Here is a 26,280-nt window from a genome sequence, read left to right as displayed (position 1 = left end):
CCCCGTGGGACGTCAGATAATGACAGCGCTAAAACAACTAAAGAATGGTCCGACTGGATAGGGGGTTGGAAGCAAATATTAGTAACCTTGTTAACCAACGACCGAGATATAAGGAAGAAATCCAGCCTACAAAAAATATTACCAACAGACGAATGCCAAGAAAAGGACTTATTCAACGGATTTCTCTCTCTCCAAATATCAATGAGATCGTGTTCTGCCATTCCTAAAAGGCACTCATCTCTGGCGTGGAAGTTTGTTCTGGGCTGCCCCCCTTGCTTATCAATATACTAAGATTAAAAACAAAGTTGAAGTCGCCACCCCATATAATAGACTGACCATTGAAGCTATGTAATCGGCTCGTAATACTCTTGAAGAAAGAAGGATTATCGAGATTTGGACCATAGCTACAGACAAGAGTTAAATGAGTATGCTCAATCGAAATATCTGCTATGATGCATCTACCAATATGGTCCCTATAAAAATTGATGATAGTAACATTACATACGTCCTAAATATTGACATAAGTACGATATACAATTTGCTGTTGTTTTTATCAACTCGGCGAAAGTATTGAAGTCATTACCAGTTCCCTGGGGTGGTACTAAGTCCCTTTATCAATGTCTGATTTCGGAAACGAGCAATTTTCTGAGCAGAAGAAGGGGCCAGAATGATACAAGCTGTCATTATATCTCAGAGAAAGCAACCAATCAACAACAACCATATTTCCGTTAGTTCACATTTAAGACATACCTTTGCCTACTGACATGAATAGTTTTACAGGGAGAGAGGGGGGGGGGGGCGGGGAAGGGGAAGAGGGAGGGGTGTGTTTGGGGGAGAAGATATTAGAGAACGTCTGCCAATCTCACCTCTCCCAACTGTTATTCAAAATCGTTTGGTATGTTATTGAGATGTTTTTTAGCAAATAACTTGGAGACGACTCGACTTCCGTGATCTATCTATAACCGCTTCGAAATGTACAGCCAGGTTAGTTACGTAACGAAATTATGTCAAATTAAGCCCAGATATGAAAACTGATTTTCTGATTATAAAAGTTTGTTTGCATTTGTTTTTTTTTTGCGTTGAATTCTAAACATCCTGACAGAAACACATTGTAAGGTTACTCAAAAAAATAAGGTATCTGATAACAATTTAATGTGTGACGTCACTCAATGAAACGTCGGGCAGATTGAAACGAGACGGTAATATTATCAAAGATTCTTTCTGGCGGGATCATGTCTTATATATGCAAAGTATACTACTATCTGTTAAATTTCAATTGTAATCTTAGCTGCAAGAATTCCCTATTTCTTTGTCAACTAATTTGGAACAATAGTACGATTCAAGTTGATAACAATTAAGCCAATAATTGCTTATCATGCATTGGAGTGAGCGTGCCACATTTGCTTGTTACCCAATGGTAATACCAGTTCCTAATACCATGGTTACGTACATTAGTTTAACCCTCACTCATTCGCACAATGGGAGAATCCCTGCTATGGAGAATCCCCTATTGGTGAGCCCCTGCCAATCGCATAGTACATGCGATTGAAAGATTGAAAAGAGGTGGGTCACGGTTGTATTATTCACTTTCTTTCGATCAAATGTCATTAACTTTAAATCAGTTGAAGAATCAAGCAGCATGTAAAGCTCTTTTATGATTGGATAGAGTGTTTATTTTCAGTTGGAATTTCTTACAAGAATGATTTTCTATAACTTATATTTGATATGAGTGATTATAACTGTTGATGTAGTCGACCAACTCATAGTGTTAACTTTTATTGCACATATAACAGCTATAAAAACACCCTAACCCCATCCTCGTCACCGTCCCAACCTTGTCATCCAAGTTGGATGCTTAGATCAAAATTTGATATTTATAAAGATGGTTCTAACATTGTGTATTAAGCTAAATACACACTTCTGTATATGTGTGGAGCACAGTCATTTAGGGGCGGGGAGGGGGGGGGGACCTATCCACGCAAATTCCGCAGTTTCAGAGGATCAATAAGTACATCAAGCAGGCTGCGCACTAAACAAAGTCTTGTAGTTGACGAATTCCCGATCCCCGTGTTTCCCAAATCTACTTGCATAAACTCAAAACCTATGAATCCTCTTTCGGGTTTCGAATAACTGTGCTATTTCCAGCCATTCAGATCCCTAAATAAGATTAGTTACATGAAGTTAACGTGTTTGACTTACTAAGCATTGTCCCTTCCTCATTCAAAACGCTACTGAAATGTGAATATGTATTGTTTGTTGAAATTTCAGGCTTACTCCAGTTCATGATCGTCTGCATAGAATATAGTTGTTAAAGGACACAACTTACAGCAAGAACTCTCTTGCGAGCATTATCTTAAGCAACCTTTTGTGAATAAGACGATTTCACGGAATCCGTTTTTCTGTTATTGCTTGCTTCGAAGTCATCGATAGTATCGTGGCATAAGCCTATTGTACATTTACGTCTTGGAAGGAAACGACATTCTTACTACTTGCTGCAATGTAAACAAACACAAGCGTGAGCTTCTTGTAAATAAAGATATTCAGATCTTTGTTCTAATGAGAGTAAAACAGGATGAATAGAGAGTGATTTCGTTGAAGGCAGTGTCGTTCACTGTTACAAATTGATTGTATCCAACCAACAATACCAATTTTAGCTGATTGAAAGTTAACTCGTCAAATGGTTCAGTGGGTAGAGCAGTGGACTGGTAACCTGATGAACTGAGTTCGACTCCATCAATGATTATACACGTTTAAAATTCTTTTTCTCTTTCAGCAGTCCACGCTGAAGTCTTGATATATTAATTCAACTATCTAATTTACTAGCTGATGTGGTGGCCGATGCTATAGAGGGTGACGAAAGACTCATTCCTTGTCGGTCGTGTAAATCGTGGCTAGGGTTCAAGACAGGCCTCTGGCGATAATACCTGAGGTTGTGGCATGGTGCTTTTTTGTGGCCTAGGATCCCGTACCATGTCTCCCTTGTTGTCGCAAAAGAACCCGGGAGGATGCGCAGAGGGTCGGTCAAATCGACCAGAAGCGTACTAGGTGGCGTGCGTGAATCCTTGCCTTTGGCCAGAGGTGGTGACATCTCTGCGACCGGCATGCTTGCAGCCCATGTCCACTGAATACGTGGCCTAATGAGGCGTTATTCTCCTGAAAGTGAATATACGGATGCCTTTAAGAGCCATATAATTATTTTATATTAAAAAACACCCTGTTTCAAACTAGCGCCATCGAATTCTTTCTTTTAAAGCCGTTTTTTTTTGTCACTCTGAAGGTATGTATGTATGTATGTATGTATTTTAGATCCTCCTGCAAGCAGGAACTCGCGAAGAAGCCTCATTGGCTTACCAAAGCCCTTATGATTGGAAGGTACCGGCGTTAACCACTGAGCTAACACTCCTAAGGTGGAATGTATTTTTATGTAATGGGCCAAATACCCCGTTTTGTGTTTTGATAACTTCAGGAACAAAATTAACTTTGATATGCCGTGGACCGTTGCCGTTAAAAACCACTGCTCTCTGTCTAGCTAGGATTGTATTCCTATAACACAATTACTTATTTTTTGTTTGTTTTTGGAATGACCCTTTAAACAGTTGAGGTTCACTAGTTATAGTGACTGGACCTTTTACTTTATTACACAGCCCATCAGACTATAGTTCCTCGGTTGCACTACACAACTCAATGGGAGAAATTAAGATTACATGGTCTCAAATGACATGTTTATAATTATTACAAATTTTATTAATGACAAATGGTGTTGAATGCCATCCAAGGGTGCTCTGTTGCTAATATGAAGTTTAACGAACGTATTCTGGTTGACCTCAAAACCAACGGATCAACATTAACTATAAGAACTGCAATGAGGAGCCGACGTCACCATCAAGTTAGCCTAAACGAATATTACAGAAATAAGTATCTTTAACGAAACATCTCTTGAAAAATACTGGAATAGCTACAGAAACATTATTGGACTCAAAGTTGTCTGTTTTCTTTGTATTATAATATATCAAGACTAAAATTCTGCCTTATTATTTAAGAGAGTTATCAAGTTACAGCAAAATATATCGGTCGATCATTCTCCCATGATTCAATGCCGGGGATACTTTTAAGAAAAGTCACCCAGGAATGAACATGGGCATGAAAACCAAAGCACCGAACGTCTGATCCGCTCTCAACCCCAGTCCCCTTGCATTGAGACTACGGTGACTGTGTGATCATCGTCAGGTGTGTATCACAAATCTCCTCGAAAGGGAACAGATACTACATATGATCTTCGGTGATGCCTTCAACTCTTCGGTCGATCTGTTAGTTGTACACGATTAAGGATAAAACTAGTTTGATCTCGGAAGAATGTTATCCGATTAGTTGTCCTTTATTCTATTTGTTTCATAAGTCAATGAACTGCGTTTTGATGAACAATGAACAGATGAAGATAACTGCCATTTCTGGAATACCAAGTAGTCCCCGGTATGTCGACCACGTAACGCACTAATGGACTTTATCGATACTCATTGACGAACCACATCTTCCTTATTCGAAACAAGTTTATAACAATAGATAGAGATACTTTTTAAGAAAAAGTCGCCCAGGAAAGAACCTGGGCACGAAAACCAAACTACTGAACGACTGATCCGCTTCTAACCCAAGTCCCCTTGCATCGGGACTGTGACTGTGTGATCATCGTCAGGTGTGCATCACCATTCCTGGAAAAGAACAGATACTACACATGATCTTAGCCAAAAGGCCGAGGAGATAGAGATTAATGCCATTCAAGTGGTGCATTTGCTTTCATACTTCTCAAATCTATACGACAAGATGTTTACGCTATATGAGCAGTCGATAATTCACAGTGAACATTTAGCGCTTTAATCGGCTTCCGGTAACACGTATCAAACATTCAATTAATGTATATATAACGACGAAAAGACATTAAGCATATTGACATTAATTTATTCTTACTTGAGGTAGGTCCGTGAGGCTTATTTGCTTTCATTATTATCAATTGCTGCAAAATCAACTTTGGTAGCATATTTTCTCGCATTCTTGGAAATCAAACTCGACCTCTTCAAGGAAAAAGCACCTTGTAATGGCATCCCCTCGGTAGGAACAGGTACGATTATATAAGAAACCCCTTTCGTGGGTTCCAAATGAGCAAAATATTAAATTAAATTCGTTTACAATTCGTTATTTGTACAAGTGGATAGATCCACTTATGTTTTTGTATTACGCTGTTTGGTAAAAGTAACGCAAACCCGGTCACGATGTGGTTCCAAGCGGTACCATTATCTGGCAACCACACTAAAATCCAATGGCGTGCGCAAGGAGAGAGGGCTGGAATGTCGACTCCTCCACAAGATCCTTCAATCGCATCTGGCTGTTTCCATAAAATGTCAGGCTCCTATACCTAATTCGCCGCTGCTACTGGCATCTGTTAATGCTTGTGTACAGGATAATTCTCTAATAATATATTTACATACCCTTCTCAGAAGAGTCTTAGTTTAGGTAGCAAAAGCACACCCAACCATTATCAAGTGTCTATGTGATAGAGATGAACGACATACCCCCAAAAGGTAAGAACATGTTAATTCCACCCTGCAGGGAAATAGCAACTTAACAGTTCTTTGACAGACAGAGGTGATAGCTTGAACAAATCATTTGCATTGATTTTTATAGACTTATTATTTATTGCAGTACGCTACCTATTTCCCGTTATAAAGTTGGGCTTCACAAAATAATGGTAAATCGAACATGTTGAATTTCTGAGCATGTACGTAATAAGTTATGCTTCCATTCTTCAGTGTCAAGTGTAAATTCAGCTTGAAATGAAAGAAGGAAAAATTAATAGAGAAAAATAAAATATCTAAGGGAAGAGCCGTTTTTCCACCTCCTGGCAACACTTTGTCATCATGACCTGACAAAATGACACACTCATGACACAAATTTAAATCTTCCAATATTTCGATGTATTTCCTTAGAAATTGTAACGTTTTATCTCAAAATGGTCAACAGACTATTTTAATCTCAAAATATCAACTTTTCTTAAAAATTCGGGATAATTACATAGTTAGGTGGTACTATATAAAGAAGGAGAGTGTATGAGGGCATAACGAAAGGTCCAATAAACTGTTGAATGATTTCGGTGTTTCCCTCAAACTTTCGACCTTTTCAAAAATTTTAAGGAAAAATCCAAAATTTCCACGGACATTTGGTAGGCCTATGACAAAACACAGAATGTCAATTTCCTCGTAGAAATGAAACCGGGCATTGCTTTAACGTTGGTATACCAATGTGCTATGCAGTCATATATACTTGTAACATTGACTCGAATTTTCGATGATAACATCTGCCTGGGTTATTATTATACATGTTTAGACATGGCAAAACTAAAAATGACGGATAAATCCACACCTCAGCCCCCCCCCCCCCTTCTCCGTCGTTCATGTTGAAGGTGAATAACCGGCACGCGATTGTAGTAGGTTATATATAGAATTGGTCAAACCCGTGCAGAAAAGTGTGCTGCAAAGTTTGTATGTATGTGTGTATGCATGTATGTATATTAGATCCTCCTGCAAGCAGGAACTCGCGAAGCAGCCTCATTGGCTTATCAAAGCCGCAAGCTGACCGAAGTCAGTCTCTTACATTCATATTTAACGTCCAAGATTATAAATTGTTAATTGTCAACAACTCTGTAACTGGACGACATACATTAACCTGGGAGTGACTCAAACCGGGGACCTTATGATTGAAAGGCACCGGCGTTAAACACTGAGCTAACACTCCAAAGTCATTACTATGAAACGGAAATGCTTCGAACGCTTGAGATTTTGTGCTGGACTTTATGTTATTATGTAATGTTGAACCCCCCCCCCCTGCCACACTCACCCCACCTCCATCCCCCTAAAAAAAAAAAACTTTTGCTTTGAGACTGCTCATAACGATTGCAAATATAAGAGAGAAATTGATGGTTGATGAATATTGCATCAACCTCCCTACACCCGTAAGCAGGGGCGGACTGGGTCTTAAAAGCGGCCCGGGCATTTCCCACCTAGACCGGCCCATTATTCATTGATATGCTACTTACATAGTGATCGCCGTCCTGGGGGAGGGGTCTAAGTTTTTTGAAGTTTAAGATGCAAAATGGTGCTATATTTCTCAATTTTGTAGGTAACCATAATCCTTTAAAAATGACCCAAAAATAATTTTCCAGAAGCAACACGCGATTAAACTGAGGAAAGATAAAAACGTAAACGAATATAGACAACAATATATGTTTTAGACTGGATTTTATTTAGTTTTTCAAGCATTGTGTGACAACATGCTTCAAAAAATTGCAATAAACCTAAATAAAGTCCATTAGCACGGACGGGTTGCTAATAGCACGTTCTTTTGTTACGAACTAACAGACTAACTAACATGGTGATTTCATGAGCTGATTCCGACAGTTCCAAATATATTTCTACACATCCCGTCTGTATTCTAATAACTTCTGCGAAAATGGGCTGTAATTTCTTCCAGGCTCCCCAGCCCACCGGCCCACCGGGCCACCGGCCCACCGGGCAATGTCCAAATACCCGTGTGGCCAGTCCGTTACTGGATTCTACGCTACCATTGCACCCTTCAGCTATTACAGAAACCGAAGCAAGAAAGTCGCAATTCGAATTAATGTCTTTTGTTGGTTCTTATCTTTTTGTATCTGGATGCCAATCGACACAGTCTGGCCCATTTTTAACGTCAATGGTCTTAAGGTACAGACCAACTGTTCTCCTGGTTACGGTAGGTACTTTGTGCTAGCAGTGACCGCTTTTCCGATCCAGTTCTGGATACCAGCCTTTAGTTTGACGGTTCTCAACGCTCAAATATATTTTACCATGCATAACCAACTTAGGTCCACGTTCGGTGAGTAAAAAATTCACTTTGAACGAACAATGTGCAACTACGGATCAGTTACCATTCAGCGTAACACAACCGCAATCTGAGGGATGTCCACGTATGAAGGGTAAACCGAATCATCGATATCGCTTGGCATCTGATACTGAGGTAAAAGGTCGGTCTGATTCTTAAAGTGGTATCGCCATGGAAACGTCACTGTGGATTTCCTCAGTTAAAGCACCAGTTAAAGTTGTTTCTCTTGAAAATATTCTAGCCCCCCCCCGCCCCCCACCTCTTGTGTTTTTTTCTTTGAGGGGACAGTTTACCTCAATGTATATCGCTGGTATGTACACCTTTACGAAGCGCGAAAATAAAAACTATTTATGTATTTAATTGTTTTATATAGTTATCTCTATATGACTGTGTAAGCTTTAAATAAACAAAACAGACTCCGTGGTACATCATCAATTGCAGCAAAAGTGGAAGATAAAAACATCCATTTGTGTGGATTGCTCCTTTAATGTTCGCTTGTCATTAATGTACTGAATCAAAGTTATGTCTCACCTGTTGTTTACATTGCACAGCCAGCAGTCTATTTAAGCTTGGACAATTCTAGTGCTGATAAAATGTTACAATGGAAAATAAATGGATCGGTAAATATTAAATGTAAATCATACACGTTTTTTGTTTATGTTTTATATATGCTAATCTGGTTTTCCAAGGATGGAAGATGCTTGACTACCCATCCAAGGCTACGATTCGTTATGACGTCAGTCCATGCACACATGGTAATGTTAATCCACAGTTTTACAAACTTCTAATAACTTCATAGAGAAATGATCCCTTATGAATGACACTCTACCCGTATTTCATTGACAAGTGTTATCAATATTTTATTTACGGGTGCTACGTGTTTTAATTGATTTTTGTCATTTTTGGTTTACTAGTTCAAGTAATCTGATTGATGAGTCTATGGTGTTTAGAAGGGTTTCCGGAAGGCCATGTAATATATATCTTAGAGACAATTATACAACACCTAATTATATTCCGGCCATTTGATTGGTCAATTGCTCGTCGATTGCATGCAAAATCCGCTCTATTGCACGCTATGATGATAGAACCATGCGTTATACTTTTTTGGTAGCACTTTTTTCAATGGTAAGAGAGCAGAGAAACCTGTCTGTTCAAAACAATCTGTTGCATGAGTGCATTTTACCCATCTTAATATTATATGTTGTATAAAACAAATAATGAATGGTTTCCATTCGTGCAATAGTGCAAATATTTCATTCGTTGAAAGATGTAATTTGTTCCATTCAACGAGGCGCAGCCTCGTTGAATGGAACATTCCATCTTTCAACTCATGAAACATTTGCACTATTGCACGAATGGAAACCATTCATTATTTGTATACTATTCCACGCTGTTTGGTGAAAAACCCCATTTCAATATTGTTCTAACCTCGAATTTGAATGTTACATGTTTTAGTAGATATACCCCCACCCCTCCTCGTTTACTTCTTCAAAAGATTTATTTTCCTATTATAAATATCTTGTTGATTTGTCCTTGAAATATAATTGCTTTGGAACATAAGCTAATTAAGCAAATTTATGATGTACAGGGAGTGACTGCCTAATTTTCTGTTAGCCCTTTGTTTTTGACAACCTTCGTTTCCAGGACACTGGAGAAAGAATTGTGGCCTACGAAATATTTTATTATTATTATTATTTTTATTATTATTATTATTTTCATTATCCAAATGAAACACGTGGGCTTGTAATTAGGGTTAACTTATTAAAGACTAAAATGAGAAATTTGATGAGCGCAATACTCCACGTCATAGTTTGGACATATTTACTGAGTTTCCCAGATTTAAAAATATTGGAAACGAAAAGAGCTTTTCGAAAAATGTCAACAGAATTGAATGAGATTATCACACACAACAAATGTACTGAATGTGGGGCAAATTGGCTAAGTGTCCGTACCACTTTAAGACAAGTAGGCTGTAACGTAACGTGATTACTAAAGATAACCACATAAAAGCGCAACTACTATGAATTTAATGAGGACGGTTTTCTGTCACGAAGAAAAATAATGTCATTTCTTCCACGTGCATTCATTTATTATCTGATATATACTGATCAATTCAAGCGAGAATCGATAATTCGAGAAGGGCCAACTGTAGATATTGTATTCAGTTCCAACTTCCAAGTTATCGTTTTCTAATATTGCGAATACGGGAACAAATATTTTCTACGTGTGTGTGTGCATGTGTGTGTGTGCGTGCGTGTGGGTGGGTGGTTTTATTTTATTTTATTGTTGAATAATGATATTATTGTGGTCACGTGATATAGTATGCTGTTGTTATTATCTGATGGTTCGTGATGTAGCATCAACCTGGGAGAAGAATAAGATCAAAAATGAAGAACAGAAACATGAGCAAACTGCACAATTCAATTTTTATTGAAAAATAATTTACCCTTTCACGACATCAAAGGTGAGGTGCGAAATGCTTAATCTCCCTTTACTGGTCCGCTGATCCCCTCCACCACCCTTGCGCGCGCCACTGATATAATCCTCTGTGCCTACTCTCCCTGACAAAAAAGATGAACCATCGTCAAGTTTATACTTATTATAAATGTTTCACTCACGTTCAGAATTTTCTCACTTGAGGAAAAAAACGATTGACATCGTACTAGCAATAAACATACATAACAAATCAAGGTCTATAATGCTCGTTAGAATTATTGTTAAATTAGGGTTTGCATATCTAGAAGTGGTGACGTCAGAATATACGTATAAGCCCTCGCTTTAGACCGACACGAACTCCATAACTCGGGCTCTGAGAGTTTTATACATTGAATTGTTCCTGAAAGACAGTCTTTCTTATCTCGCATGTATTTGCCATTTTTAATATCGCCAAACACCGGAGATTTCTATAGCTCTATACATTTTCCAATCGTTCACAATAATTGTGAAAAGTCTTACCTTATCAATATTTTCGCTCAAGACAAATCTATTTTTATCATTTTTTTTCACGAAATTTGATATTTATTTTTGTCTGCTGGTAAACTAGAGCTCTCGTTAATAAACAACGTTGTAACAGCACTAGAAAGTAGAGATGAAATAACACTGGTATATCAACTACGTTACCACCCCCCCTCCCACCCTCCCCCGTCCCTCCTGAGGTCACGATATAAATAAATGGGTATATATTGCTTTTATGCATGACAATAATTGTATGTTGTATCAAAATGTCACAAGTCAATGCAGTTCAGGTGCGAATACAAGGGGTGGGGTGCACATCCCCGCTCCCCTTTTCAACACCACAAATAATTTCAAATTCGTTATTAGCACAATCGTGCGTGCAGAGGACTACATGGCTAGATGACTTTTGAGTAAAAATCCAGAAGTAAAGCTTTCTTCAGGGGAACAGTCCAGCCACCGGGGAGGGATTTGGTTCTTCCTTTCTTGGCTAAGTTCTTCGAGTCCCGGGAGAGTGGTATATGCCAGGTCTGGGGCAGCCTTCCAGTAAAGTCAGCTTTTTCTTACTCTTAGCTTCTACTTATTTCGTATTGTAAACGTTTTCAGTCTGAAACCTATTTGCTTGTTAGAATTATTTACCCTTTCTGCTGTCTCTTAACACTGTTATTCTGCTATTTGCAATAATTATGTTCTTGCTTACTTACACGAGCCGTGCAACCTCCCCCCCCCATCCCGCCCTTCCCCCCTTCCCCAACACACACACACTGTAATAGAAGCTCCACCGACCATAGCATCACATATAAATACAACCATATGCGGTTCTTTTCCACTTTCACTTTAATTAACTCGGTGTACAGTTTGGCAGATCTAATTTATGTAATCCTACGCTTTAAAATTTGTAAGTGGTGATTCATTGCTTCTTTTGCTTCTTAAGTGCCATCAGTGGCATCCTAAACAGCTCATGTAATATGTGAAGCTACAACTATAGCGTTAAAATATTTTTTACACATACCATGAATAACAACAATAGTTTAAAAGAACAAAACTTGTTGCTTCAGAATTATTAGATAAATTGTCAGTCAAACTGTTTGAAATATCACTTACAAGTTAAATACACATTTTAAAACAATGTGACATTATTTACAATAATTGCTCTATTAATTGTATGTAAATTAACAAAGTGACATCAGTGACATCCTAAACAGCCTATGTTATATGTGTAGCTACAACTTTATAGCGTTACAGTATTTGTTACACATACCATGAGTAACAACAATAGTTTAAAAGAACAAAACTTGTTGCTTCAGAATTATTCCATAAATTGCCAGTCAAACTGTTTTAAATATTAATTACAAGTTAAAAACACATTTGAAAACAACATGCATGAAATTATCTATAATCTTTGCTCTATTTATTGTATGTACATTAACAAAGTGCCATCAGTGGCATTCTGGACAACCTTTGTAATATGTGAAGCTACAACTATAGCATTACAGTACTTAATACACATACCATGAGTAACAACAACAGTTTAAAAGAACAAAACTTGTTGCTTCAGAATTATTCCATAAATTGTCAGTCAAGCCGTTTGATATATCACTTACAAGTTAAATACACATTTGAAAACAACATAAAATTATTTATAATCTTTGCTCTATTAATTGTAAGTATGTTAACAAAGTGCCTAATTCAGTGGCGTCCTGGACAGCCCATGTCATATGTGAAGCTACAGCTATAGCGTTACAGTATTTTCTACACATACCATGAGTAACAACAATAGGATAAAAGAACAAAACTTGTTGCTTCAGAATTATTCCATAAATTGTCAGTCTAATCGTTTGAAATATCAATTACAAGTTAGAGACATATTTGAAAACAACATGCATTAAATTATTTATAATCTTTGCTCTATTTATTGTATGTACATTAACAAAGTGCCATCAGTGGCATCCTGGACAGCCTATGTAATATGTGAAGCTACAACTATAGCATTACAGTACTTTTTACACATACCATGAGTAACAACAACTTTTTAATAGAACAAAACTTGTTGCTTCGGAATTATTCAATACATTGTAAGTCAAACCGTTTGAAATATCAATAAGAAGTTAATGAAACATTTGAAAACAACATGCATAAAATTATTTATAATTTTTGCTCTATTAATTGTATGTACATTAACAAGTTGCCATCAGTGACATCTTAAACAGCCCATGTAATGTGTGAAGCTACAACTATAGCGTTACAGTATTTTCTACACATACCATGAGTAACAACAATAGTTTAAAAGAACAAAACTTGTTGCTTCAGAATTATTCCATAAATTGTCAGTCAAACTTTTTGAAATATCACTTACAAGTTAAATACACATTTGAAAACAATATGACATTATTTACAATAATTGCTCTATTAATTGTATGTAAATTAACAAAGTGCCATCAGTGGCATCCTAAACAGCCCATGTAATATGTGAAGCTACAACCATAGCGTTACAGTATTTTCTACACATACCATGAGTAACAACAATAGTTTAAAAGAACAAAACTTGTTGCTTCAGAACTATTCGATAAATTGTCAGTCGAACTCTTTGAAATATCACTTACAAGTTAAAGACAAATTTGAAAGCAACATGATATTATTTATCATCTTTGCTCTATTAATTGTACGTATGTTAACAAAGTGCCTTCAGTGGCGTCCTGGACAGCCCATGTAAAATGTTAATGTGAAGCTTAAAACTAGCATTACAACCACACACCACAATATGCCATAAACTACAACAGCAACACTTTCTTGCTTTGGTGGAATCCTAGACAACCAATTGAATATGAATTTGATAACATAACATTATCAGATGTCTTTATTTTATTCCTTTATATAAAAAGACAAGTATACACCACTTCATAAGGTATTTGTTTATAGTTTTATAACTGAGTTTGGTTACAAATATTTGACAATCGTCACTATTTACATCAGTAGTAGAGCATACTCTATACTTAAGCCCACCCGACAAAGTTACCAGCAAAGTCATCATATTGCACATGAAATTCTGAAGATCAGTTGTATTATAATATAACACATATACGGTGTTAATCAAGCTATGGCATGTATTGAAAAAGATGAACATTTATTTACAAGTCTCAATCGATCGGAAATTTTCAAGGTATATACAATAGTTCGTTTGAACTCTATCATATCAATATGATCCTGTTACTCACAAATATATCTGCAACAGATTTTCAAAAGATCTTCATTAGCGAGATAACATAGCATGCAGGAAGTTAGCCTAACTATTGTACACTGATAAATAAAAATTAATTATTTTTACTGTTGAAGAGGTGATTTTGAAATATTGTAAATTGTTGAAACTAAACAGAAAATAGAATCCACCCAAAACACCGAGCAATGTCAGATTATTTTACATCCAGGCTACTGACATCAAAAGCTCTCTCCTCGAAGAAAGTGAACAGTTACGAAAAATGCGAGATATAATAATCTTATAATAATAATAATAATAATAATAATAAAAGCCAGCAGTTATTTTTACGACGCTTAAGCTACTATAAATGTGTGAGCAGCCCGCGAGGGCTTATGGATTACAACTTACACGTCGGGTGGCTTCCAATTCAACATCTTAACTCAAATTTGGAATCTTTTCAGTTTAGAAAGTCATTTCAGATGGGAAAACCGTAGATTACTCTTGGATGACAAACCCACCTTACTCTATGACCACGCCGGGTATCGAACCCGGAACCTCCCGATTGCTGAGCCTCATTGCTTCAAATGCCACCGCCTTTATCCACTAGGCCACAGCAGCGGTACTAGTAGTAGGGTCCACACATATGATCGAGTTACTTACAAAATAGCTTTGCAACAGATCGTCTGAAATGTGGCTGTACGATAACGTAGCAAACAGGATTGATCAAACTGTTGCTTAATGACAAATACATAGCAATAAGGTCGACAGTTGATGAGGTGCATTTAACATTGTTAATCTTCACACAGACAGAAATCGTAACAACCACAACACCGAACATTATCCATGATAAAATGTACGATAACACAATTGCCGACAAAATACGAAAAGCTGTCAAAGATTCTTTGGAACTCTCCTTTTGTGGTGATGTTAATTTCACCCCATGATGGCTATTGGCGTGCAGTCTTGAGCCACGTCGGCTCCTTGTAGTATCTGGTGCAAACTTTGCATCGGTATTCTGGCCAGGCAAGCGATGTATTCCATCCACAAAATCAGAAGTTGGCCATCCGTTCTTCAAAATATTTAAATTATTCATTTTCTCTACAACACATACTGCACCCTGTAGGTCGTTCAACTTGTACGTCTCTTTGTCGACATTAACATCGCCACTTCCTAACCAGATGCCACCCGTGCCTATCCCTTGATCTGACTCTGTGGTTGAGTCCTCTTCGACGAATGTCGGATTATTATGGTAGTTGTAATCGCTGTGACTGTCATGTGCCAATGACGTCGCATTCGTTGTGGAGTTAACATTCTCAGATTTATTCGAATGACTTTCATCTTGGAATGATTTACCAACTGATAGAGGTCCGCGTTTGATGATCTTTAGGTACAAGGTAGTATTGAAAATAATCAGCAAGAGGATAGGACACCATAACAAAATACATGTAGCGACAATCGTACCGAGGAATGTTTGGCCGTAGTCTGGACCGCAAATTGTATGCAAAAGGGGAGGCTTGGCACGCCAAATCGGCCAAATAGTGTTAAACGGTATCCAAATGCCAAATGCCAAGATCCAACAAAAGCCATTGACAAATATGGCTACCTTCTTACTACGATTCTTAAAATAGTTCAGCGGCGAAACGACCGCATAAAACCGGTCACCGCTGATCACAAGGACGGTCAAATTTGACACCGTTACCAACGAGTAACCGATACCTTGAAAGACTTTGCATCCGTAGAACCCAAAGATTGGCCAATACCATTCTAGCATGACCACCACTGCATAAACGGGCATCACAAAAATACCCACACAAAGGTCGGCCAGAGCCAAGTTCATCACGTAATAATTCACATGGCTTCTCAGTTTCTTTTCCTTGGTGAAAACAAATAATGTTATACCATTGGCGAGGATTGTTCCTAAGGTAAGTAGGTACCACGGTATGGATGCAACAACGTCAAATCCAGGACTTAACGTCCATGGATATATTGGTGAAGATCCAGTGGTCCAAACAGGATCAGAACCATCATTGGTAAACGTAAAAGGTAACGTGTGAGCATCATTGTCCGTATTGGTGTACGAAACTGAGGAATTCATGTTGCTAGTTAAGCTCAGTTAAAACTCAAAAGTTAAGAATGAAATGAAATGACCAAATTCCATATATATCACCTTAAAACGTACAATTAATTTCCGTGATGAAATGCTGGATTAATTTATGCTTTTAAAATATACCACACATCTCGTATAGACTTAGTGGTTAAGACCAATAAAATGCCCTTCCTGAGCAAGAGACTAGAAAAGTCGAATAGTGAATTTTCGTTCACTCCAGAACAGTCTAGTTACAGCTCTTCCAAGGATCTAGATATCTTCAACAAAAAAACTCCCAGGCTTGAGACAAGTACGAGCTGATATTTATAACTGTTTGGATGTGTTTGTATAGACGACATATGTGTTTAAGGCTACTTGCGGATCCATCCACTGCTTGCCATAAGTGAGTATAAAGTAATTCAATTTATCGACGGAAGTTTCCTCGGACCTCATTGTCCAAAAGCATGTGGACGACTGTGTTTATTGTTCACGTCCATAGAATTATTTCTTAATTATTTTTCTGTTTAACTTTCTAAATTCTTGACATACTGAAGTGTCTCTCTAATTCAAATTACGCTCAAACTAATTGTGCAATTATAGTAATTAACTCGGACCATTTCAATACGATTCAACGCTGGACATTAAAGGCCTATACCTCAAAATTTAATTCCAATGACCGTTAATTAAATACACTGCAGATATTCTCGGTACTCTGTACTTTTGGGTCCTCCTCTTTAGCTAATCGAATTTTTCAGTATAGACAAACATTCAGCTTCTTTAACTCGATATGAACCGAAAGCAAATGTAAACACTGAAAAAAGAGACTAGAGTTACATGACACGGCACTGCTCTGAACGAAATACTCCTTTAGTTAGAAGTTGAATATTTCAAACAAACGTTGCATAAATTTTCACAAACTGAAAATCATCACCTGCTATAGCTTGTTTAAGCGCGAAGGTGTGTGGTTGTTTGATTTGTCTTTCAACATCTTGCGACTTTTGTTTTATATAAATGTATCTCAGTGTATAGCAGCATAATAAAGTGACGTTATCATGACAACTTGAAAACATCGTTATTAATGAATGTACAATCACTTCCAAACAGAACTGTAAAAATCAATTATTGTTCCAGAAGTGCATATTTATTCAACCTTGAATTAAAAAGTTTGTTGAATTATTCTTCCAAAAATGCGTATTTCGATTAGACCTTGAATTACGAATTGATTAACTACTAAAGCGCAGATTCTGAAGTCCCATGTAAGGGGTTTATCTTACCATAAATAAACCGTCCTCAAACGAAAATATCTAGATTTCTAGGTGCAAGGTATACCGAGATGGAAGTTCACCTATATATATAGAAGTGGAGAATACTTGCGTCTTTCGCGTAGATGTGGTAGTGTTTTTTTGTCCACAGGAATATGACCTTTATGAAAGTAAATTGAATATCACGCGTTTGTTATTGTAGTGCGCGTGCGCGCTACAATATTGGCATTACTGGCCAAGTGAACGATATCTATACATGACTGGACGTTGAAACTTAAAGTTTCATATAATCTCTGTGCATTTGCAGTTTCAGAGGCTAGCTGCGTAGCCAACTTATTCTGAGCCTGTCACGGCGCTCACAAGCGCCCTCACTTTGTAGGTCCATATATGACTATACTCCCTGGTGTGTTTTCCGCACCCCCCCCCCCCCTTCCCCAAACACCATGAACAACCTAAAAGTTGTTAATACTGCAATACATGCTGATACTGCTAGCACTCCACGCGCACTACAAATGCAGTTCTAGTTTAATGGTTGAGTTACCTTCTTAAACGTATTTATGTGTTCCATTATACACACGGGCTCTAACTTTACTTGGCGCGGAAACGGGGGGGGGGGGTACCCCTTCCATTTGTAACCCCAAGCACACAAAAAAAAATCAAAAGTGGTTATTAGCACAACTTTGCGTAAAGACCTTATTTATATTAATAAAACAGAATGCGGCATTGAACATCTAAACTCCCCTGCATGTGATATCAGCTTCAATCACCCCAGTGTCACACGCCCTCCTTTTTCTAAATGTTGACCCTCGCCTCTGTTCCTTCTTCATCACATATCATCACAGTGACGTATCATATATATTCTTCTTTTTTTTGTTCTCTGTTTCATTTAATGGTTATTTCGCCAACTATGAACAAGTGTAAAACAATGGCACTTATCTATATAACGAAATAGATGAAACTATAGAAAAGCTAAGGTGTTTATTCTTATTCATTGCCAAATTATATATGAGATTATGCAATGTATTACACTCCACACCAGATATTTGACCATTGTTGATTTCAATAAATCATCAAAGTTCTTGAACTCATGCATGACAAGCCAAGCCATCGATAATTAGATTTATCGGTCGATTAACCCGGTTTATCGACCGATATCCTGATTAATCGAACAACTGAGTATTTGGGTCGAATTCCAGATTTATCAATGAAAAACCATATTTATATAGTGATTAAATTGGATCATCACGGATAGACCATGCAGGTTTATCGAAATATGATCCAGGTTTATTAGGCGATTGATGAACCTAATTTATAATTTGATAAATCGGTTTTATCGACCGATAAACCCAGTTTAATAAATTATTGGATAATTGGTTTGCCTTACTCATGTTTTCGTGACTGCTTTCCTATTTGATTTGACGGATTAACAAGGATCACTTTGACATCTATTAACTCTCAAATGACCCCTCGACCCGGTAACAAAACAACCAAGTTCTCCAAAACATCGACGTGAATCTACTCGCCACATACCGTGTTATCTTCGTCTCAGCTGTACTTTTTAAAGTCATATAATATACTTCAAATTTTAATAATAATCCAGGTATACACTAAGCCTGATATGCGCCTCGATTACTGAAAAAGTTCGATTACCCATGGCACGACAATACAGACTATATTATGAATTTGAAAGTAAATATGTGGCTTCTTGTAGAGTTGATATAACGTATAATCAAGATATACAAAAGTCGGCAAATCGATATGGCTGTTGCAATATGCGGTTTAACTTAAGTGCAATAGGTGAAGGTAATACATGAGACTAACTTATTGCATTTCATAACCATAAGCCAGCCTTTCGTGTGAAAAGTGTTTGGAATCTGATCGAACTGGGCGGAGCCTAGCTCCTGCAGAACTTTGGAAAGAAACTATATAACAATAAGGAATGCTAAGCAGAAAGGAAATAATTTGTGTATAGGACGAGCCGTGTTTTTTTTTTTTAATAAAAAAATGAGAATTGTGGGAAGGCGGAAGTGGAGATGGAAGGCTGCCCCTGCCCTGGCTGGAGAACTATTAAGGGAAGTCATCCTCTCATCATAGTTCCTAAAGCTATATACCGTGCGTGCGGAACGACAATATTAGACAATAGATATAGTTTCAATGATAGCGTGGGCCCAGGTTCTTCTATGTAAATTAGGCGAGGGTCAATTACAAGGCTTTGTCAATCTTGGCTAACCGTTGATGCTTGCTTGTTTGTTTGATTGCTTGTTTGTTTGCTTACTTGCTTCTTTCTAAAGCAGCAGGCCATCAAAGATTTGAAACGACTCTTGCATGTGATATTATTACAACTAACAAGACAGTATACATTACAGTATACCTGTTCATGAACATCTCAGCTGTTTGAGGGATTTTTGAATGGCTGCACTTTCTTGCAGTTGATTCTGGTAAAGTTGTTACCCTGTGTGATTTTAAAATATCTGATAACAATACAGTTCAATAACTGACCATTCAGATTTCATTCTACTCGAAATATTTGTCAAGGAATAGAGAAATCAATTTGAAAGCGAACCTGTAAGAAACGGCATGGCGTTTATTAATATAATCGGCAAGTAATATTCAATTGGTAAAATCACTGAAAGCAGAGTCAGATCCAAGATTGTATAAAGGAGGATATGTGGCTTTGCCAGTTCGACGAGGACAAATCCCATACAGGGGTACGGACTGGGGTCTTCCCCCCCCCCCCCCGAAACGAAATTACAGTTTTGACGTGAAATGTTGCATTCTTGTACAGTAGGTCTATAATTTGATCTTCACGTAAGGTTGTGCTAAAACTTCCTTTGTTTTCTGTGGGGGTTATAAAAGTGGGTTGTCACCCCTTTAACCCCCCCCCTACCCATCCCCGATCCGCGCCTGAGGATCATCCAAATACAAAAAAAAAAGCTTTACGTTTCTTGTGCAACCAGCAAAGTTAAGTAAAGCTTCAAAATTGTCTGTATAATTGGAAAATCATGCGTTTCATGTTTCTGAAGTTTTCTAAACGTACGAAAATGATTCGTAGTCAAAGCAACGTCTCAGAGTTTTCCAATGTTAATTCATCGAATTATACAAAAGCAAACAAGGTTGACGGCAAGGAACTATACCACAAACACACATTATATACGCCTTGTCCGTGTAAGGTTGTAAGCTTTAGTTGTTTTTTCCCCTTTTATATAATATATATATATATATATATATATATATATATATATATATATATATGTGCGTGTGTGTGTGTAAACAACGTATAAGCTAAACAAGGTTATACACAGCAGAAACAAATGTCTCGGAACATTCCGTTCGTGTCTCATAGATGTGTGCAAGAGCCAGGGTGGTTCATGGGAGGAGGGCCATGGGGCTTATAGATCCATCTTTGAAATATTTTTAATACTTAAACATAGCTGCACGGCCAGAGACCGGCTGCTTCGGGTGGGTAGTTATTTTATTTCTGTATAATTGTCGCCGGGCCAGCTGCAAGATGTCCGGGCCCCTCGCGGTAGCAGCGGCTTCGTTACACCGCTGCTCATTTCATGTCCTAATGTGGGTACCTGTCAGATAACACAGTATCGTGCATATCACATCGCAAGAAAGCCAGACTCATTTTCTTTTCCAGACATGAGTAAGACTAAGAAGGTGATTTTTATATCCAGTATGCGTTTATTCGTAGACTTTGCAGCTTTACTCTAGCTAGTTTACATATTGGACTTTACACGTTGTTTAAGACCAAAAAAGTTCTCTTGTGCAGCCTTACGTTTTCTTGCTGATTTTGTTGTTGCTGTTGTTGTGTTATATTGTACAGTACTATTTATGCCTTTTATTCCTACAACTCCGATGTTTAAACAATACTTATGATACCAAACAAAGATATGCCTTTACTTCAAGTTATGTTACCATGGAAACTTGGTATACAACGATTGTCAGGAAAGTATTACACCATACATATAATGTAAGCATTAAAAACTGTAAATAACTACTTAAAAGCTTCTGTCATGTTTTTTGTTTTGTTTTTGGTAAAGTCTTTGTGAACATTTTACAATATCTACCATAGTATGGGTAACTTAATATTCCGAGTTCCTTTAATATTCAAATTTTGGCTGGATTGATAATACTTGGTATAAAACATCACTTTTGGAATTGTTCTTTTACTTCAATATCAGCTTGAAACGGTTATTAAAAATAGTCTGACGTGAATCTTTATGTAACCGTTCCTTTACGAGGGGGTGAAGGGGGGGGGGTGCGAATCAGAACCCACATGTAGCTTTCAAGTTTCCATTGTAACATGAATTGAAGTAGACCAAATGGTAAACGAAATCGTACTTGGAAAGTCAGTGACGTCAGCAATGCTTACAAGATTTCTAAGATCACACAGCAACTGCATTCGATACAACAAGAAAGCTACAGGGCTTTTCAAGAGAATTTCTCTTTTTTATATATAACCCATCATAAAATAAAATGAACAAAAAAAAAATCGTTTACATGCTGACGTCACTGATTCGAGTCCCGTTCCAGCCAATAATTTTCTTTGCTCTTTCAAATTTATGCATGATTTTCCCAGTAAGATCCATTATATTCAAAACTCATGTCAGTTCATATCGAGATAGGTGACACATAAATATGATACCATAAGTACTGGGTATATTGATACAGCAGCCAAATTAAAACCATATCTCAGTATGTAGTATATATAGACATAGTATTTATTTAAGACCATAAAGAAAATAATACAATAATTAATATTTATTATATTGAATCACATAATAATTAATAATAACAGAAAATAAAACAATAATTAACAATTAACAACAATGAACTTTGCATTACTTTTATAGATACTATCACAAACATACAACACGTCCGGTAACTTCACTATATCTATATGCACTACATCATATAACACATTTAAACTATTCTTAAAGTTATTTTAAAGAAAAATTACTCTATTCTGTGTTATGCGATAAGTTAAGTCCACAGTATTTGTACTGTAAACAAAATCGTGCAAAAAAATATGTGTAAACGCATTTAGAGCCTTCATTTTTAGGCTATACGATTAGTTTATTAATCTTTATTATTACCATTTCGTGTATAATTGGATAGAATCTGATATATTGTACTAATAAATATCAGGATTATAGGCTCTCCCTTTTGAACATTTTTTTAATTAAATGTTGGTCAATTTATGAATGTCGTTTTCATACCATGCATGTTATGAAAGGACCGAGTCACCCGTATTGGGTATTGGCTCAGAAACCAACGATATATTCGGCAAAGTCTATAAAGGTTTCTAACGGTATATATAGGACGCCTGTGTAGCATCAGAATACCGTTGAAAGCGGAATGATAACGTTTTAATTCAAGTTTGAGTAACCTTGTCGGATAGCATATATAGTTGATTTTCAAAGTTTCACACGCGGGTTTCTTTCCACATTTAGAGGTCTTTAACAGCATCCTTAATATATCATTCCTTCAACAAACTAATAATAGCGATAGTTTGTACCCAGTGAAGAGTGTGTGTTTTGTTTTGATATCATAGTCTATATAGGCTGCAATTTTTTCGCAACACATCAGCTTAACAGAGATAGCCTTTTGTTTCAAATACTCTAAATAAGTTGGTCAGTTGCTATTTGAGTCATTCAGTTTTTGCAAGAATGGTGTTTGTATAATAAATACTATAAACAATAACATTTTGTAATTTATTCTGCTAAACACTAATTTAAGATATTTAACTTAAAATTATGAAATTAATATTAATAATAAGATACCAGGCGATGTCTTAGATTTTTATGAATGATAATTTCAAAGATTTTCAGAACAATATTCGATACGTTTAGTAACATCGATACAACCTTCCGAAACGTTTGTTGCTTTACTTAGCTATAATAATCACTATCTTAAGACGATAGACTTAAACTTCCTTATTAATTAGTCACTTGTAATTAATAACTTCTTTAATATAGCAATTTATTTAATTACTACTTTAAAATAGTATTGACAGTAAATTTCCGATAACCATTCTCGGAAATATCCGTATTTCCTATATAAAGATCACAAAGATAATAATGGCGCCCATCAACATGAACCATTCTGTCGTTTGTCTCTCTACCTGGTATACCTCTACTCATCATATATATCATTACCTTCACACACAAACGGTAGTTGTAACTCATTGCAGCGGTGTTCGGCTACATACGTGATGAACCCGTCATCCAGAGAATTCATCCAGGTGTTTAAGTTAGCAACCATGCATTTGTCGATATCACAGGCGCTGGATAGGTCGACGGTTTCGTTGAAGCCACACGGCATACAGCCATCCGTGACTACCGATTCTTTACCTCCGATAAGGATTGGATGGTTAGATCCGTCCGACCAGGTGCCCTCGTGACATACTTTGGTAGTGTATGCCCCCATGAAGAACGCAAGGGGTTGGAAAATCGTGTTGTAGACCATATCGCGCACGAAAACAAATTCCTCTCGATCTGATATGGAGACTAAGTTCGAAAGGCGGCATGCGGAGAGAGATACGTTACGACAGTACGTTTCGGCCGCTTTGAACGTCAACGGCGTGGAGAAGAAAAAATAACAATGTCTTTTATATTCCTTCCAAGGAGGAGGACACCGCTGCCCAGTGGAAACAGAAACAGCTAAAGCAAAAATTAGGAAACGTGTCAAAGTAAACATTGCCATTGTTTTCATTTGAAACGAGAACAATTGAAGGAAAATCTTAAAGCCACGTGACCAATAACTGAATAGTTTCTTGTAATGATGAAATCTTAAATCGGTTCCAAAACTTGAAGCAGGACTCATACAAATGTAAGCATAATGATCCTTGCGCAGAATGCCAAAGTATAAAACAAGGATCAAGATAATGTTTGAGATGAGATATACTGTCACCTTGGACAAGAGGTATGTATCACTTTACACACCTATACGTGCTGGTATAAAATCCGCTCCACATAAATGGTTTGGTCTTTGCTATTCACAAATTGAGAACCCGAGAGCTAATAGTCAGTTTCAACTCTAAGCAGAAACCAAACGTTTTTAATTCTGCTAGATCCAAGACAAAATCTGAGAGTACATATTATTATTTTATGTTTTTCATACAGTCTTACAAAATTCTAGCCACTAGATAGATATTCATTTCTCAATCACTTTTTCAAAAAGTAATATTCTTTAATAGAATCTTTGGTTTGAAATTTCGCAGTGACTTTTCCAACAGAATATGAACACGAGGATGCAATTATTTCTTATCCTGGAATAGAATAACGCAGAGAATGAAATCGATTGAGGCTTTGATACTTCTTCATGTCCTTTCTTCTGTTTTCTTATCTGGTTTTTTTTTTGTGTTTGTCTTTCTGTTTTTTGCCTTTTTTGAAGATGTAAAATCGGGACAATACATTTTAAAGCAACTTTGAATGATATATTAATATTATTTTCGCAGAGCTTTTGAAAGATTTCTGTCAAGGCCCCTACGAAGAATCTTGAAGAATCGCTTGAAACAAAATCGATACTGAACTTTCAATATCATGCTATTTGTGAGTACACGTATAGAAGTCAATACTTGTGATACAAAAATATAACACATTCTTTTATTTTGCAATTCTAAAGAAGATCCAACTTGCCAACAATTTCATTTTAATGCCGTTTCAAAATTTATTAAAATGATTTATTAAATCCTTTATGAAAGATATGAGAATCAGAGAAACTCCCGAAAATTTATTTTCAATATTGTGCTTTTTTTTTATTATTTATTATTTGACCTTTCATCAGTGGCGTAGGAAGGTACTTTTGAGTGGGGGGGGGGGGGCTGAAGACTGATGGCCGGCCTGGGGGAGGGTTCTAAGGAGCGGGGGTTTCCCCCTCCCCTTTGGATTTTTTTTGCATTTCCAGGTGGCCTCAGATGCAATTTGGTGCAATATAGCACACTTCAACACCCACTCCATTTTGTAAAGAATTTTGCATTTTCACCTGGCCTTAGATGCAATTTGGTGCTTCAAATGAGAATTTTTTCTCATTTGGAAATGAAAAAGGGGTTTTCTGACTTGCGGAGCGGGGGGGGGGGCGGAACGATACTTCCGCCCCCATATTTTTCACTGGGGGGGCTGGCGCCCCCCAGCCCCCCCCCCCCGTTCCTACGCCCTTGCCTTTCATTGACATAATCACATCTCGTTCAAGGTTTCTCATATGTTCACTACAAGGTATGCGAAGTGATATTCGTCCATAAAGACATAGTACGCTGAAAAGTTAACTGAAATGTGAATAGTAAGACAAGAAATGGTTTCACTCCAGGCAATGTGTAAAGGCTATAGGCTAGGTAACTCTTGCCATGAAAGTGTGGTAGGTCTTAATGTGATTTGTGTAAACTCATTCCAGTTTTTGACCTTGTACGTTGAAAAGGGACACAACCCTGATAATGTTAGAAACGTATGTAAATTTTAGTTTTCCATTTTGGGGGTTCGGGTAGGATATGGGGGGTAGGGATGCTTGAATCAGTAGCATATTATGTCGCTCATTGAAAGATTCGTAAGTATTTTTTTTTTTTAAAAGAGGTTAGAAGAAACCTAAGAATGCTTTTTAAATAAGGGGGTCGGTATGTTGCATTAATCGGATACTATGCTATAACGGTCGGATACCATGCTATAACTGTCGGGTATTAGCCTATAATGGTCAGACTTTAGGCTATAACGGTCGGGTATTATGCTATAATGTTCAGGAAGTTTGCTATGACGGTCGGGTAATATGCAATTAGTGATGGTATTAGGCTATAATGGTCAGGCATTAGGCTATAATGGTCAGGCATTAGGCAATAACGGTCGGGTATTATAGCTATAACTGTCGAGTATTTTGCTATCATG

General features: G+C 37.2%; 1 protein-coding gene and 1 pseudogene across 1 annotated transcript; both read right to left on the bottom strand.

Moving 5' to 3' along the window:
- Positions 1–4,663: 4,663 nt before the first annotated feature.
- Positions 4,664–4,759, bottom strand: LOC139972692 (U2 spliceosomal RNA; annotated as a pseudogene).
- Positions 4,760–14,623: 9,864 nt separating this feature from the next.
- Positions 14,624–16,622, bottom strand: LOC139971999 (muscarinic acetylcholine receptor M2-like). Its single transcript, XM_071978862.1, has one exon. It carries the CDS (start codon positions 16,146–16,148, stop codon positions 14,706–14,708), a length of 1,443 nt encoding a protein of 480 aa, XP_071834963.1. The 5' UTR covers positions 16,149–16,622; the 3' UTR covers positions 14,624–14,705.
- Between the last annotated feature and the right edge of the window lie 9,658 nt (positions 16,623–26,280).

The sequence above is a fragment of the Apostichopus japonicus genome, chromosome 8, assembly GCF_037975245.1.
Source record: "Apostichopus japonicus isolate 1M-3 chromosome 8, ASM3797524v1, whole genome shotgun sequence".
Lineage (NCBI taxonomy): Eukaryota > Metazoa > Echinodermata > Holothuroidea > Aspidochirotida > Stichopodidae > Apostichopus > Apostichopus japonicus.
This window is presented reverse-complemented; position numbering and strand designations above follow the sequence as displayed.

Bases quoted from the DNA above. Each gene is read 5' to 3' on its own strand.
- LOC139971999 (XM_071978862.1), bottom strand. From the start codon at position 16,148: ATGAATTCCTCAGTTTCGTACACCAATACGGACAATGATGCTCACACG.